At 37.4% G+C, this 16,235-nt stretch overlaps 2 protein-coding genes across 2 annotated transcripts; one reads left to right on the top strand and one right to left on the bottom strand.

Annotated features, from left to right (window-relative positions):
* Positions 1-5,818: 5,818 nt before the first annotated feature.
* Positions 5,819-12,439, top strand: LOC113295563 (C2 domain-containing protein At1g53590-like). The gene is made up of 12 exons (XM_026543896.1): positions 5,819-6,257; positions 6,384-6,458; positions 7,065-7,208; positions 7,573-7,668; positions 7,772-7,903; positions 8,235-8,387; positions 8,473-8,514; positions 8,877-8,925; positions 9,546-9,638; positions 9,719-9,902; positions 10,279-10,402; positions 10,479-12,439. Exons 1-12 carry the CDS (start codon positions 6,153-6,155, stop codon positions 11,550-11,552), a joined length of 2,271 nt encoding a protein of 756 aa, XP_026399681.1. The 5' UTR covers positions 5,819-6,152; the 3' UTR covers positions 11,553-12,439.
* A 396-nt stretch (positions 12,440-12,835) lies between these two features.
* On the bottom strand, positions 12,836-13,165 carry LOC113348235 (ribosomal protein S14, mitochondrial-like). Its single transcript, XM_026591947.1, has one exon. It carries the CDS (start codon positions 13,163-13,165, stop codon positions 12,836-12,838), a length of 330 nt encoding a protein of 109 aa, XP_026447732.1.
* Between the last annotated feature and the right edge of the window lie 3,070 nt (positions 13,166-16,235).

The following is a 16,235-nucleotide window of genomic DNA, read 5'->3' as shown; positions in this document are numbered from 1 at the left end:
TGCAAACGAGGAAGAACTGATGCCGTGCTTTCCATGAATGAAGTGCCTGAGTATTAAATGAATGTGCTTGCATGAACCATAATTGTGCAGGGAAGTAAGCCTGAATTAGGCCTGGAAACAGTCAGATTACAGACAGAACTCTGCCTGGATCTTAGTTAGCCGAGTTAACTCGGTGAGACGATCCAACTCATCTGTCCGGTTTAACCCTTATTCTGACTGTGCTCAACTAATGGACTGCCGACCCTTTGGCAATGGGTTAGTTTTGGAAGGTGAAGAAAGTATATAAAGGAAGAGTTCTATTCTATTAAGGGGATCTAATCTTTACTTCTACTTTTGTTCTAGGGTTTTACAACATGAAAGCTTTTCTTTTTCTTCTTGTTATGAACTCCATGAACATGAGCTAGATTATTATTTTTGGTTATGGATAAAGTTGATTTCACATAGCATGAATCCTTGTTTGATATATTAATTTTGTCTCAGTATTATCGTTTATGATTCACAATAATATTGTTGCATGATTTGAATGCTTGTTTAGTCGAGTCACGAATCGATTGAGTTTGCTTTCATCTTTATTGCTAAATTAGAGTTTATTATACGCAAAAGTGATAAATTTCTGATTGCAAGTAGCATAATTGTGGATATTGCTTGTAGTGATACATCCTAGTAGTCACAAGTGAATCATAACCTTTGTTAAATCGGATTAGTGCTTTTACACGTTCGATTGCTTTGATTGGCATGATTTCATAGAACTTAATGCATCTAGGGAATTAAACTTGATTAGTGCTTTTACACGTTAGGTTGTTCTCTTAGATAGAATTCATATTCGCATCTTTTAATGTGTTTGTTGATGATAAGAGGAGATTTGTGGGATAAACTTGCGATCAAGGTATCCTAGGGTCTTTGATAATGAGAGATTAAATATCAATTCTAGTTATTAAGACAAGAACGTGTTAGTGAATGAAAACGAATCCTTAACCAATATCTTCACATCTTCGGTTTGATTTGTTTACTTTTCTTTGTTTTACTTTTTATTTTATTTTAGTATATAAAAATCAGAAAACACCCATTTGTTTATATAAGAAACCGAAACATATTGACAACCTAATCCTCTCCGTGGGAACGATCATTTCTTGCCCTTGCTATATTTTATATTTTGAGTAATAAGAAAGTGAAATTATTTTTGACGCATACGACAACGATAAAATTTTGGCGCCGCTACCGGGGAGGCAGCGGTTGTCACTTGTTTTTGGTTTATTATTTTTACTTTTGTTTTTACTTTTTATTATTTTCTGGTTTTGACGTAGTTTTGAGAACTTTTGTTTCAGGTACTTATTGTTACATGGAAGGAGCATACTGGAGCAATGGATACGGTTTTCAACCTGCTCAACACTATGACGATTGCCCACCATCTATGGAATACGATCGGAACCAATTTATTGGCTATGATCAATATCCGAGAGCTTATGGTGATTTTCATACATACCAACAACAACCTTGTAGTGGGTATGTAAGTCAAGCACCTAGGTGGGACAATTCTACTTTCAATTTGCTTTATTTGAGATGTATGAATGCTATAAATGGACTGAACATCGCACAAAACAATTTCTGCAACACTTTTTCTTACCCGACTCCGGATCGTAGTTATGATCATTCACCCATTCAAAGGGAAGAGTCATGGAAAAGAGAACCTATTGTAGCCAATGGTGGTAAGCGTGTGAACGTTAGAAAACTTGCACAAAAATTATACAAGTTGGAAGATGATGGAGCCTCGGAAGAGCTTGTTGATGAAATTAGTAGGACCATTCATATGGAACTTAAACGACGTCGTGATAAAGGATGGGAAACCGATGAAGATTCTTATTATGGTGAGTCTGAAAATGAAGATAATTGTGTTGAAAAGGACCAACCTTTGGAGATATTTGATGACATTAGTGTAGTTGACTCAACTCTTGATCTTTATAATGATCAAACACTTATTCAAAAGGTACATGAGTATGATGAAACTAGTGTTTTACAGAACTTTCTTGCAACAAGGTTTGAGCCTAATGATGACGAGTATGTTGAGAATGTGATTGAATTAAGTAATGTTGTGGAAAACCCAATCGAGCTTGCACATGATTGTAATGATGAGGTTTATGTCGAGACTTTGGTTGAGGCAGAGACGGGCGAAGAATGGTTGCAAGTTTTGATAGAGGACCACGATGTGCAAGAGGTAAGTAATTCACTTGAATTCTTTAAGGATGAAGAGGATACCATAACACGAGAGTTGCAAGGCTTGTCTAACCCTTTGTCTATTAATCCTTCTCCTTTACCTCTTATTGGCTTGAATGTATGTGCTTCGAGAATATTGTTGAATGAGTTTATTTCTCGATATCCGCCATTAGAAACATTTGATTCTCATACTATGCAAGTTTGCAAATAAGAAACCATAGAAGTTCTTGAATTTTATGTTCTTTATACACTTCCAAGTGTGGACAAAAATAAGTGTGGGGGAAACTTCTATTGGGCTATAGCTTCACTTTTGCTTTATTATACTAATGTTTGTGTGAAGTTACTATTTGCAAAACAGGTTACATTGAAAGATCCCCAACTTTTCAGATTATTGGTGTATGGGGAATTCGTCGTGCAAGTCGGGCTGACGAATTTAAACCAAGCGCTAAATGGGAGGCAACCCATACGATGAGTATTTCTTGTCTTATTTTTATATTCTTGTTTCGTTTTTAGCTTTTTCTGATTTCTTGTCGCATATCATTATAAGATTTCCCACCTTGACTTACTTTGAATGACTCAATTTACATTGAGGACAACGTAAAGTTTAAGTGTGGGGGAGTGGTTAAGCATTTGCATTGTAAATTTTTCATGAAATTTTCAACTTTTGTGTAAAATAGTGAATAAACAAACTCCAACTTGTGGTTAGTTTAGAGTTACATAGTATACATGTCGCTAAGATTACATCGAGATTCTCATAAGATTGACTGAACTTAGAGATGACAGAGAACGTGATCGGGTTTCTTACTTGTATGAGAGTTAAAGTTGGATTTAACCATGCCAGTGGAAAATAAGGTGCAGACTGAATTCGGTATTAGATTTGTGATCCCCTATAGTGGAGACTATCCATGTTACATCATGAGAGGCACCGACCTTCAATTTTTGTACGTGTCTAAATATGTGCTTTTAGAGTGTGTGTCACCGTACGTAAACTCCGGGTAGAATGGTGAGCTACCCAACCTCCCACCAATATAAGCACTATTTTGATCTCTTGAGTGCTATTTTATCAATCATGATGGTGACATCGAATTGCTAACTTACATACCACTTGTAATCTTGTTCGCAGTTAGCATCATCCGCTTTATCTCTCTCTACACCAACAGGTCCATAGAAACACCATCATCATCAACAAGAGGAGCATCACAAATTCGAAGGAAAGTTGAAGACGTTCAAGGTTTACAAGCAACAATACAAAAATGAGCAGATTTCATATTCAAGTAAAGCAACAAGACAAGGAGCAGAATTTTTACAAGTTGAAGACTATTGTACAAGAGCGAAGATTATTAAGATGAGAGTTCAGGAGTTTATGGTATCGAGACATACAAGTTGTAAAGAATCAAGCGGTAAAGTACTTACACCATGGCCTTTGTACTTGCATTTTTTTATTTTATCATATTTGTATATTATTTTCTCTTGTTCTAAAAAAAAAAAAAAAAAAAACTTGGGACATGGTCATTGTTATGCTAAGTCCCTTGTCAAAAAAAAAAAATGAAAAAAAAAGAAAAAGAAAAGATAAGATAAGAAAAAAAAGAGACAAGAGAAAATTTTGTTAGGTTGTTTATTTTGTTTTGTTTTTATTTTGTATTTGTTTTATTTTCTTGTCTCAATAAAAAAAAAGAGAAAAAAAAAGGAAAAAAATAAAAGGAAAAAAATAAAAAAATAAAAACAAGAGACAAGAAAAATCCTTTGTATCATATTTTGGGTTTGTATAGTTCGTTTTTAGTTTTGAATTCTTTCAATAAAGCCAATGGAAAGAAGGAATATCCACAATGAAGTTTCAAGCAACAAGGAATTAGAGGAAAGAATCACATTGTCAAGATTCTACGAAGTTCAAGATTTCATCATCAAGAGTTGAAGACCGAAGACGAAGATGAAGACAAGGATTGAAGACCGAAGACGTTTCTATGGATGCTGTGAGAGTGGTGCTAGTTGCACGTCGAACGGATAACGAGGTAAGTAAGCATATTCCCACCTTCGTTAAGTGGTTGATTTCCTTTCGTAGAGATCGTCAGGAAAATGGGTCTTTCAAAACAATAAAAGATGTGGGTTTTCAAAACAATTCGGATGGTTTTTGCCTTCCTACCATTCAAGGTGTCGCAGGATTCTCTCTTCATTCCTACCTGGACACATGTGTGACCCATAAAAAAGTTATTTATTATTGAGAACAACTTCATAAAACCCTTTCTTGTGAGTCAGAGTCGAGACTTTCGATCACTCCGAACCCGAATTTCTTTCGATAAGGGATGGTTATTTCTCTCTCAACTTTTAAGGATGAGACTGTGTTCATTTATGTGTCTAACTTCTTATTACTAGTGTGCAGAATTTCTATGTCTTCTAGCGCGTTGGATGCTATCATTTCGGAGAACCTGTAAGTTGGAAAAGTAAAGGTTTTGTAGGTACACCTCTTGTAAACCTTCACGAGACTAAAACTCGTCCACTAGGGACACTTAGGGGTTTAAAGGCTTGTTATACATGCTAAGTGTGACCGTAGCCTCGACGACACGGAGTTGTATGTATTTGTTTTGTTTTATTTGCTCGAGGACTAGCAAACTCTAAGTGTGGGGGAATTTGATAGGTGTCTAAAACACATAATTTTATACCTAGTATTTATGATTTCTTTTCTATTGTCTTTGTAAATTATGTATCTTATGATTGCTTTTGAGTTTCATAGGTGCTTTGGAGTCATTTAGAGCAAAAGAAGAAGAAAGCCTTCAATCGCAGCAAGAAGTGAAAGAGCATCATTTTGCGGACGAGTGATACCCGGAGCCTAGTCAAGGATAAGGGACAATCAGTGAAGTCTGATAAGAATCACTAAAAGCGCCCATGGGTGTTAATAGCTGTCCCAGACTATTAGACCTAATTAGGTCGAATTGGTCTTGTTGTTTCAGACAACACAACCCCTTTTCTATTCAAATTCAGACAGCTACAGAGGAGATTTATGCCGTGTTTGGGATCTTTGACTACATAAAGCTTAGCTAGGGAATTTTTTTCTCTAACTTGAGCAGGATTATCTCAAGATGTATTAATAAAGATGATGTTTGTTTTTCCGTTATATCCATCACGGGTTTATCATGTATTATGTTTGTCTCTCCATATTTTAAATATGTATTTTTATAAAATAATTATGTATTATGGATAAAATTGTCGGAGAAAAAAATAAAAACATAACAATAAAGTTAAAAAAATTGAAAATATTTTGATTAATTAAAATAACTACCTCTATAACCGTCTAACCCAGACAAGGATATTGGTATCCTGGCTATTTTGGAGAATAGCATAACCTTGTTTTTTTAGCTTCCTAAAATCAAGGAAGATTTAGTTATTCATATCCTAGACTAGAATTAGAACAAGACAAACATAATTTAAAGGTATTTTCTTGATAACTCAACCTAGGATAGTCATTTCCAAGGGGACAAACACGACCTTAAGATTTTTCCCGATGTTCTCAAGTGAGTCAGACCTCTTTGCTTCACAACATAACACGTGTATTACACGTCAACTACTGAACGCCTAAATATATCACAGTTAACCGTTAGACGTCAACTTTTACGGTTACCTTCTAAACCACCGAATCGCCGTTTCCTTTGTTCTCATTCCTAAATCTTCTGATTAATGTGTTTCTCTTTAAATTCAATTTCCATGTCAATAGTGTGAATTTCTCCTTAATTTCAGTTGCATCTCACATCACCTACCTAACCCATCAAATAAACCTTTTCTTTTTTTTACTGTGTTTTTTTAAGTTGGAAGATATTTAGTCAAACTGTTGTAATGATGATGAAGTTTTTGGATCAAACCAGATTGAATTTTATCTCATTCATATTCATCTACTAATAGAAATGCAACAAAGATAGAGATTTGTGGATTTATTTAGAGGAGGAGGTTCGATGATTCATCATATCGTAATTGTGTTTGGTTTGATTTGGATACTTGATTGGTTTCGTTATCGTCATCCTATTGTTTACTTTATTTCCTTGATCTATCTCTACCAGGTATTGATTCTTTTCTTTGGTATTGAAATTTTGTGTTGTTTGCTGTACATCTAATTTTGTGAATTAAATCTGTTAATTAGGAGTTAAATTGAATGCCTAATTGTGCTTGTTTTACTTCTTGAGAAGGTTCATGAACGATATTATCTGCGATTACGAAAGAAAACACAATACGAGGAAAGAAAACAAGCGAATCAGAGAAGGGTAAATTACCGGTTTTTTTCTTCGTATTATTATGTTCTTTCATACTTTTATGATGTTTTAATTTTGCATTGATATGCTCAATCACTTTAGACCTGCATAAGACTAGTCACTGCAAAGGTGTTAAAATTCATTTCATGCGAAATGACATTTTGCTAGCTCCAATGGTTTTTTAACACTTTCCTGCTTTCAGTCTATTGTAACTGGCCTGTGGATAATCCTGGGTTTACCTAAGTGCTGACTTAGGCTGCAATAGGAACAACACTATTGTCACAATAGTTCGCCGAATTGGTACATCTGTTGAAGATGTTTATATTTTTTGGTTGATAAATAATTTAGTGCTAACGAGTTTCGAGCTCAGGTCACTGGTAATGGTATCATCACCCAATGATTTTACCTCAATACTATAGTGACATTGACCCGTTGAAGATGTTTTTGGAGCTGAAGAATCAGGATAAGGAGTTTGCTAAGCTGGTAGCAGGGTGTGGTGGTGGTGGTGGGAGCCTTTGATGAATGCTATTTTCCTTGTGAAGACCTCCATAGTGCTGTTGCATATGATTTTGTAATTTGTTGAACACTTTACCTGATTATTGTTTCTCTTTTTTGCAGCCACTTGCTGATTCTGAAACAGTTCGGTGGTTGAACGATGCAGTCGAGAAGGTGTGGCCTATATGCATGGAACAGATTGTTTCACAGAAAATTTTACTCCCGCTCGTACCTTGGTTCCTGGACAAGTACAAACCTTGGACTGCTGTATGAGTTCTCTTAAATTTAGTGCTTCAAGATAAATCCTATTCCAGTTTTAGTAATTTTTAATCTTGTTTGTTGTAAGATCTATCTTTCAAGATGTTTTTTCTTTTCTTTTTCCTTTCTGTACTCCACAGTTGACTATTCCTATTGTCAAAACCAGCATTAAATCTTATGATATTATGATCCATTGCTAAATCCATTTTGTCCGTCTAGAGTGTAAGTTTTAGGATGTTGGCTGGTGCCAAGTGTAGGTTCGAATAATAGAAATCTACTCCCGACCTTTTTTTCTTTTGTTTTGGTTACTGTGATTAAACTGGATCTTTCTTTGCTAAATTAGTTTCATATACTCTATTCACCATGTGAGCAGAAGAAAGCAGAGGTTCAAGAACTGTATTTGGGTAGAAATCCACCAATGATAACAGAAATGAGGGTTGTTCGCCAGTCTTCGGATGATGACCACTTGGTATGTCTATCTAACTTTTTTTATGCCCTTGGGATCATTTGTTGTGATATTAATGGAGCGCGACTTATATAGTTCTATTCATTGGTCATTATGAATACTGTAGGTTTTGGAGTTGGGAATCAATTTTCTTACAGCTGAGGATATGAGTGCATTAATTGCTGTGAAGCTAAGAAGAAGACTGGGATTCGGCATGTGGACGAAGCTGCATATGACGAGCATGCATGTTGAAGGGAAGGTATGATTACTGGTTAACCTGTTACTATTATGTCCAATAACTAAGTACTTCCGAGTTTCTGCTTCTTATGGAAGAAGCTTTGAAAGCACACCTTCCCGCAGTTTAACAAATAATACCTTCCCAGTTATTCTTTTTTTTTTTTTTTTTTTTGCACTAGCACAATCTCAATATTCTTAGAAGAACATTTTTGTTCTTGGAACACTTCTAGAGGCGATTGATATGGACAACATGCTATACGCTGGTAGTCTGATGTTAGAGTAGCTCATTTACAATAAATAATGTTCTTTTAGAGAAGTTAAGTATTAACTGAGGTTAATCCTTTCTATTGTAGATTTTGGTTGGTTTGAAGTTTATTCGTCAATATCCTTACCTTGGACGTTTGCGTCTATGCTTTGCTGAACCACCATATTTTCAAATGACAGTAAAACCTATTTTTAATCACGGGATTGATGTTACTGAATTTCCCGGAATCGCTGGATGGATGGTAAGTTATTAGTCAAAAATCGGCTTGTACATGGACCTTTTTTGGGATTGATCATGTTATGTTTTCTCTCCCCTACTCTGGGCAGGATAAGCTTCTGGGGATTGTGTTTGAGCAGACACTTGTTGAGGTTAGTTCTAAGTAGTAAACTTGTTCATGGATCACCCTTAAACCCAACTTAATTTGATCTAAATTTTCCTATGGTAATCAAGAAGTCTTGGCTGACCATTTGTCTCTTCTTCCATGGAATTATGTTCCATAATCCAGAGGTCAAAGGGCACGACTGATAAAGGGGGATACCACTATTGGCGGGGGTGATACCAATTGAGCGATCCAACGGCCAGGATCTGTTGATATTTATTTGTCCTATATGAAATGGTATCACCCCCAAGTAATACTGGTATCCCCTTTATAAATCATGGTCAAAGGGATTCAAAATATCGGCAATAATTGCTAGCTAATTTTACCTGACTTAATTTCACTATGTTGCAGCCCAATATGCTGGTTGTTGACGTGGAGAAATTTGCTTCAGCAACAACAGGTATATAATGAATTTTTTAAAAAAATAAAATAATGAAGGGGGTGGGGAAATTTGTACAATTTGCCACTTGTGTTCTGGACTGTCCTACCTACTGCTCAGCAGAATTAACCTTTATTGATATATTTTATTAGCTGTTTAGCTTCGTGAGCTGATGGCCAAGAAGTAGGCTGGATCTAGTACATCAATACCGAAGCAGTGATTATTTTGTTGACTTTCAATATCCAAGCCAATACCCTTCATAGATGGTGTTCTTATTTTAAATGCCGTCTTATTTCCTAGTTATTCTAGATCTTCTGCGCTTTCTTTGTACATCATCTTAGGACAGGCTCATGTTCGCGGTTACTGTCACATTTTTGTCGAATACAATTTAATGTTATATTATATTGTCGAATACAATTCATATTCGATTGTTTGACTAGTTGAGCATATATTATCCTTGAATATGTTTTACTGCACGGTGTAATTAACTACGCATTTCTCTGAGTTTATCTTAACTAAAGGATGCAGGGTTCATTTGATGCTGCAATATTTTTATTTTATATATATATATATATAGTTGATTGATACACTCTGTAAAGAAGCCAATACACCTCATGAAAATGTCTTCATTTTTCTTCTAGAAAATTGGTTCTCTGTGAACGAAAAAGACCCTGTTGCTTATGTGAAGGTGGAAATTGTTGAAGGAGCTGACATGAAACCCTCAGATCCCAATGGTTAGCTTGGCTTTTGAAATTTTAGACTGTTACCTGATTTCACTGAGAATTGCTGCGTACTGATGAATGCTATCTTGCAGGATTGGCTGATCCTTACGTAAAAGGACAACTGGGGCCTTACAGATTTCGGACAAAGACCCAAAAGAAAACACTATCTCCAAAATGGATCGAGGAATTTAGGATCCCTATCTGCACATGGGAATCACCTAATGTCTTAACTCTTGAAGTTTGTGACAAAGACCACTTTCGTGATGACACCCTTGGGTCAGCATTTCTGACTCTTACATATTGAAGTTAGGCCGAACTTATTTAACTTTGAATCTCATGACCCTCACAACTCACTCTTTGATGTTGGTTTATATTGATTTTCAAAACATCCAGAAGATTTTCAAAAAAGTCTTTGATGTTGGTTTATATTGATTTTCAAAACATCCAGAAGATTCTGATTATTAGAACCAACAGAGTTGAATTTGAATTTACATCAATGGTTTTAACAATCTTAAATATCAGCCTGGGATTTGGTCGAGTTAAGTTCCACGCCCATCAGGGCACATTTGGGGTTGTGTGTATGGTTGGCAAAGCACCTTTTTGCACTTGTTGCGCCACTTTCTAAATATGCATGTGTCTTTATTATTAACAGGGATTGCTCTGTAAATATCACCGACTATAGGAGCATGCAGAGACATGACATGTGGTTGCCTCTTCAAAACATTAAAATGGGAAGGCTTCATCTTGCAGTAACTGTTCTTGATGCTTACAGGAAGGTACTCAGTGTAATTTATAACTCAGACTTACTCAGCGTGATATGACCTGAATATAACTTGAATATAATTTGGACAGGATGGAGGTGATCCATATTTCGTGGAAACATCAAATACAGCAGCAAGCACAGACTCCACGACAACTGTAACTGGTCAGACTCTCTCGGATCCAACTATTTTTCCAGTAAAAGCGGAAAAAATGGTGGATAAATACGAACCAATAAAAATTGAAGGTCGGCAACAGACAGGGATATGGGTTCATCATCCAGGAAGTGATGTTCCCCAGATATGGGAGCCTAGAAAAAGGAAGAATAGGCTAGCCGATATAAAAATTCATAGAGTGGAGAACACTTCCACTAACACCTCAGCAGAAACTGGATGGAACCAAAAGAGTGGTAACAATAGTAATGAAAATGAAGAAATGAGCAACTCTAAGTCACTTCTTACAGTTAGGAGGGGTTTACGGAAGTTGAGTTTAGCGTTCAATAAGATCCATACAAGGAAAGATTCCAGAATCATATCTCCAAGTCCATCACCCACGCCACGTCCGAACATACGAGCTGTCAATGAGAGGACAACAAAGCTGAAAGTTATTGTAGATGACGAAATGTGTGAGGCTATCGAAGGTTTTGGTACGAGCAAGCCATGCTCAAGTAGCCCTGAGATGAAAATGGTTGTTAGTACAGACAAGGGAATCATGAAAGAGGTTGCCTCAGATGTGCTAAATTTCAATACTGTCAAGGAGTTGAAAGCAGACAAGAAATGCTCGAGTCCTCAACCAATGAATGTGAAAAATCATGAGGGTGTCAAGGGTTTTAAAGCAGATGATGAGTTGAGTCCTCGGAAAATTGGTAGTACTGTGAAGGATTTCAAAGCAGAAAAGGAGCTTTCAAGCCCTCGGGGAAATGTGATTGGCATGACAGAAGTAAACGGGAACCGCAATACGGATAAACCACTAGATTGTGAGGCTGCTGAAGGTTTTAAATCAGAGAAAGAATGTCTAAGCCCTGGGAAAAATGGAGGAGTGAGTTTAAGTAAGGGAAAGTTGAAAGCCATTAAAGCAAAAGGCATGATAAAGAATGTCCTATCTCGAAAATGGTCTAAGAAACGTAACAATGATTCAGGATCAGCAGCAGTTTTAGATAGCCCATAGTTGAAAAGATGATTCTTACAGAATGGATTTCAAACCTCGCCAAGTATTATTCATCAAGTTAGGTTTGAAAAACTGATTCTGGGTCCAGTTTTGAACCTGCTTAATGATGATATGGGTACTGAACGGGATTGGCACCGATTGGGTGTCTGGGACAGCAATCTCAAAATGACAAACAGTGTGTACAGGCTGTCCGACTGGGCCATGTGTATATAAGCATATAGTTTCCTGAGAACAAAATGCCTGGAGGTGGACCAGGGAGAAGACAAAACTGACTTGGAAAAGGAGAAGGGTAAAAAGGGTTGGTGGAAGAGTTCACTCAATGCTAGTTTCTTATTCCTTCATCTTGGCACTATCTGCAGGAGTTCATTGTTTCGGAAGATAATGCATAGTGCAATATAAATGCCACCAGCGCTTGAACACAAGGTGTATGGAGATGCGTTTATATGGAAAGTTGTTTTCAACTGCAGTATGTAGATTTATCAGAACTCAAAGTCTGATGATGCAGATTTCTTCGTAGTATTTCCAAGAATTATAAGTAACATAGTCAGACAAACTTCAGCACGAATGGGCCAGGAAAGCTTGATTAAAAGGTTCCCTTATTGGCGACTTAGAAGCATAAAGGGGATTGATGCAAAGGGGGACACTTGATCTGAAAGCTAGATTCAGGAACGCAAAAAGTGGGTTAAGTAAGTAAGACTTACATCAGTTTAAAGTTGTTTGTGTTGCTGTTTTTTCTTTTCTTGAAGATCATACCAGTTTTTTGTATATAATTTTGTACATTAGAACAACCATGTGTAAATATTTACCCTAGAGTTACCAATTTGCAAACTCGGTTAGATATTATTAAATGCATCAAAAGAAGATAAGAAAACATTACCCGTTTTCAACTTGTTCTATTGTCATCTTCTCTTCTTCTCACACATCCAGTTAGGCAATTCATAAATACTTTACCTATGATAAAAAAAAACTCCGCCAAATTATGAAACACTTAACCCGCAAACTATTTTAAACACAATTGAAAAAGCTACTCACTTATTAGGCAATTTATCAAACACGGAGCTGATAAACAATTTTAAACATAATCGAAGCAAATTTGTGTGTAGATTGTTTGAAATTGAATCGTATTGAAACTTCAACGACATACTAACATGAACACAAAAGTAGCAGTGGGAAAATGTAAACCTAACCCATTACATATAAATCCTTAATGAGTTGTTTGGGTTGATTGAACAAGTAGTTTACGATCTTCACCGCCACACTGAAAACTGAATCTCTGAAGCCTTCTACCAAGAAGATTTCTTGACACCAGTCAGAGCCCCTTTATCAGCTAAATCACGAAACACAATTCTCGACATGCGAAACATGTTATAAACAGCACGACCAGTAAAAACACATCGATTAACAATTCTTGTAAATGAACTGTTTCTTGGCAACTTCGATAACTTAATACGATGTTCGTCTCTCAATTCACTTGGTAAACTGTTATCTTTACTCATTGCTTTATGGAAAATTCGTTTCATTTCATATTTCTCTGCCAGTAATCTGCATTTGTGATCTCGAATGTTTCGGGTTTCCAATGGGAATCGATTCTCACCGCCGTTTTTAGTTGACATTTTGTATCTGATCGGAAGAATTATCTGCTTGACAAATGTGTGAAAACGCAGAGATTTGATGGGAATTTATACCAACACCTAAATCTTTTCGATCACTGTCTATCGGAAAAAGTAGAGTATCCCATTTGTGGGAATGTTATAAATACCATTCTGGTCCACTACTTAATTGTTGGGACAATCCCATCCCATGGAGTCAACCTCGGCCTAGACAGCCGAGGTCTCGCCAGAATTCACGGTTTCCGTTATTGGATGGAAAAACCCGTCGAGACGGTCAATTTTTTTTCGAGACGGCAGAAATTTAGCCGAGACACTCTGGAAGAATATCACGGGACGGGAATATACAACCATGACTGTATACACTATAATCTGTATTGACACGTGGAGGACAATCAGAAGCCGCAGCTGGATATAATTGTACAACAGCACACACCGAATCATTTGCAAGCCTGCTTCATTATTAAGCTAAGGATAAACATGTCATTTGGTGGAAGATATTTTCCCCTTAAAAGCCTGACGATTAGGTCTGAAAGAGGAGGAGTTCTGGTCTTCTCTCTCGACCTAAAAACTCTCTGCACTTCCCTCTTTTGTAATGAAGTCCCGTTGGAACTGAGCAAGGATTAATGAAAACCTTAACTCTCTTTTACCCGTGGATGTAGACATTCTGTCGAACCACGTATATTATTGTGTTCTATTTTACTTTACTGCACTTAATTTTGCAATGATTTTATGTTTATATCTCATTCTATCTGTTGATATATCGTTTCTTTCATTTGGTTGTGATACCAAATTAAGGGTATTCACAATTTGGCGCTAGATCCAGGCTATGGGTAAAGAATTTATTCTACCTGTTTCACTTTTTATCTCTTAAAAGTATTTTTCAATTTTCTGAAAATTGGTTCCAATTTCATAAAATCTTTCATTCTTCCATGCGTCTCTAAGACCAGCACAAGATTTCACCTTTTCAATTTCATCCTAAACAGTTTTTAGCTGATGTTTACTTAGATGCAGTTTTTCATTACCTTCTAAAACTTTTTCAATTAAAAACGTTCTCTGACCTTGGGTTTCCCTTTCCCATCTTTGTTAAGATCAGGAGAGGATTTTCTCCCCTTTTTTATGTTGATTTCCTAAGTTTTCAACTGATGCTTCTTTTAATTCAAAACTTTTCTCAACCATTTATGCGGATCTGTAGTTCGGTTAAATGGAATGTTGTTTTGATTTCTTTAAAATACGCATATATTTGACTATCTATGTGTCGTGATTGGTATCTAAGTTCGCAAAAATCCATCAAGTTCTCTGTCAGCTATTACATTTTAAGCTACTTATAATGTTTGAATGTTGCTTGCCTTATAACTGTTTGAGAAAATGGTTCTATGAACTATTATGTTTAGATGATATTTCTATCTAAGATATGGACTTGTTTCTTTTAACCCACTGATCACGTCCTCATGCCAATGACGATGAAGTACAAAGTTCACCCAAGTGAACGATGAAGGACTAATTATGACGATGCAGTCCTGACCCAATCAACGTCGCTGGCTCAAAGTCACTAAGAAACCGCTGCTTCATAACCACCGAAGAGGCAAAGCAAAGAAGCAACGATGATCGCTCCAGTCCCCTAATGTGATGATACACACGTGAATGGATCGTCCATCAATTAAAAGCTCACCAGTAAATGGCTCAACTCAGGATTAAGACCATAAGGCTCAGTTCAAATTACGGACCAACTGACCTTCAAGAATGCAGCAGCTCAAGTAACAGTGCCAGCATCGCAACGAAGGATCTAAGAAGATAAGGTTTCAATCCAAAATCCGACGTCCAAAGTCCAAAGACGATGACACTAAACTGGCGTGCAAACCCGATGAAAGCTCTAGTCCGTATGGAGATGATTGTATGCACGACGATGATGCAAGGTCCCGTGATGACCATTCCAAGCCCGCCAACGAAGGCTCTTAAACCAAGCTAACACGAAGCAGATGGCGTCCCGATGCAAAGAAGAGGATCCCGATGGTACAAATTCCGATGCTGGTGATCAAAGTATCCCGAAGATGCAAAGTCAACAACGATGAACATGTCAAGTAGAGGCTAATAGGAGCAATTGACCACGCTGTTGTTGCTGCGATGTGAGGAGACCAACCGACGAATGCGGACTCCATTTAAAGAGGATAACAGCAGTTCGAGTTGGAGGTTGCACTAAAAGCAAAACAAAGGACGATCCAAATTCCACAACGTTGATCTTTGATGAAGACAATCCAAAGGGTGTCAACGACGAGACCAAGTCTTGCTGAGATGACCCAATTCCGAAGATGAAGAGCCAAAGTCTCGCAACGATGATTCAAGGTCCATGACGAAGGGTCTCCCTCCAAAGACGAAGGCTTTTTATGACGAAGGGTCTCCCTCCGAAGACGAAGGCTTTTTATGACGAAGGGTCTCCCTCCTAAGACGATGGCTTTTTATGACGAAGGGTCTCCCTCCGAAGACGAAGGTTATTATGACGAAGGGTCTCCCTCCGGGTCTCCCTACGAAGAATTAGGCTTTTTATGACGAAGGGTCTCCCTCCGAAGACCTCCTATTGAGTAGAGGCAGCAGCCCAAGTGTGAGAATATGGACTCCAACGATGATACAAAGCCTGATTATGATCCAACTGACCAAGGACTCGAAGCCATCTCCGCACTTTTTAACGTTCACAGTTCTAAGCAACACTCCAATAACGAAGAGCATCTCAAGTCCAACGTAACCAGGCTCAAGTCTTACGATGACGATGCAAATCCCTGGGATGACGGTGCAAGGCCGACGACGAACAATGGTGAGAAGTGGAACACGACGATGGTGCCAAGCACGAGGATGAAGCTCAAGCAACGATGCTGATAGTACCTGGAAGTGTAGTTCGTTCGGTGATGCTATAAATTCTGCCAGAGCAAAGCCCAAAGTCCGAAGCATAAACCTGATAAAGATGGTTCACCCCTGATGATGACAGTGCCAAAATTCCCCCAGAGGACGATAATTCAAAGTCCACGATGAAGTACAAAGTTCACCCAAGTGCAAGTCCAATGATGATTCAATATCCGATGTC

The sequence above is a fragment of the Papaver somniferum genome, chromosome 1, assembly GCF_003573695.1.
Source record: "Papaver somniferum cultivar HN1 chromosome 1, ASM357369v1, whole genome shotgun sequence".
NCBI classification, from domain to species: domain Eukaryota; kingdom Viridiplantae; phylum Streptophyta; class Magnoliopsida; order Ranunculales; family Papaveraceae; genus Papaver; species Papaver somniferum.
This window is presented reverse-complemented; position numbering and strand designations above follow the sequence as displayed.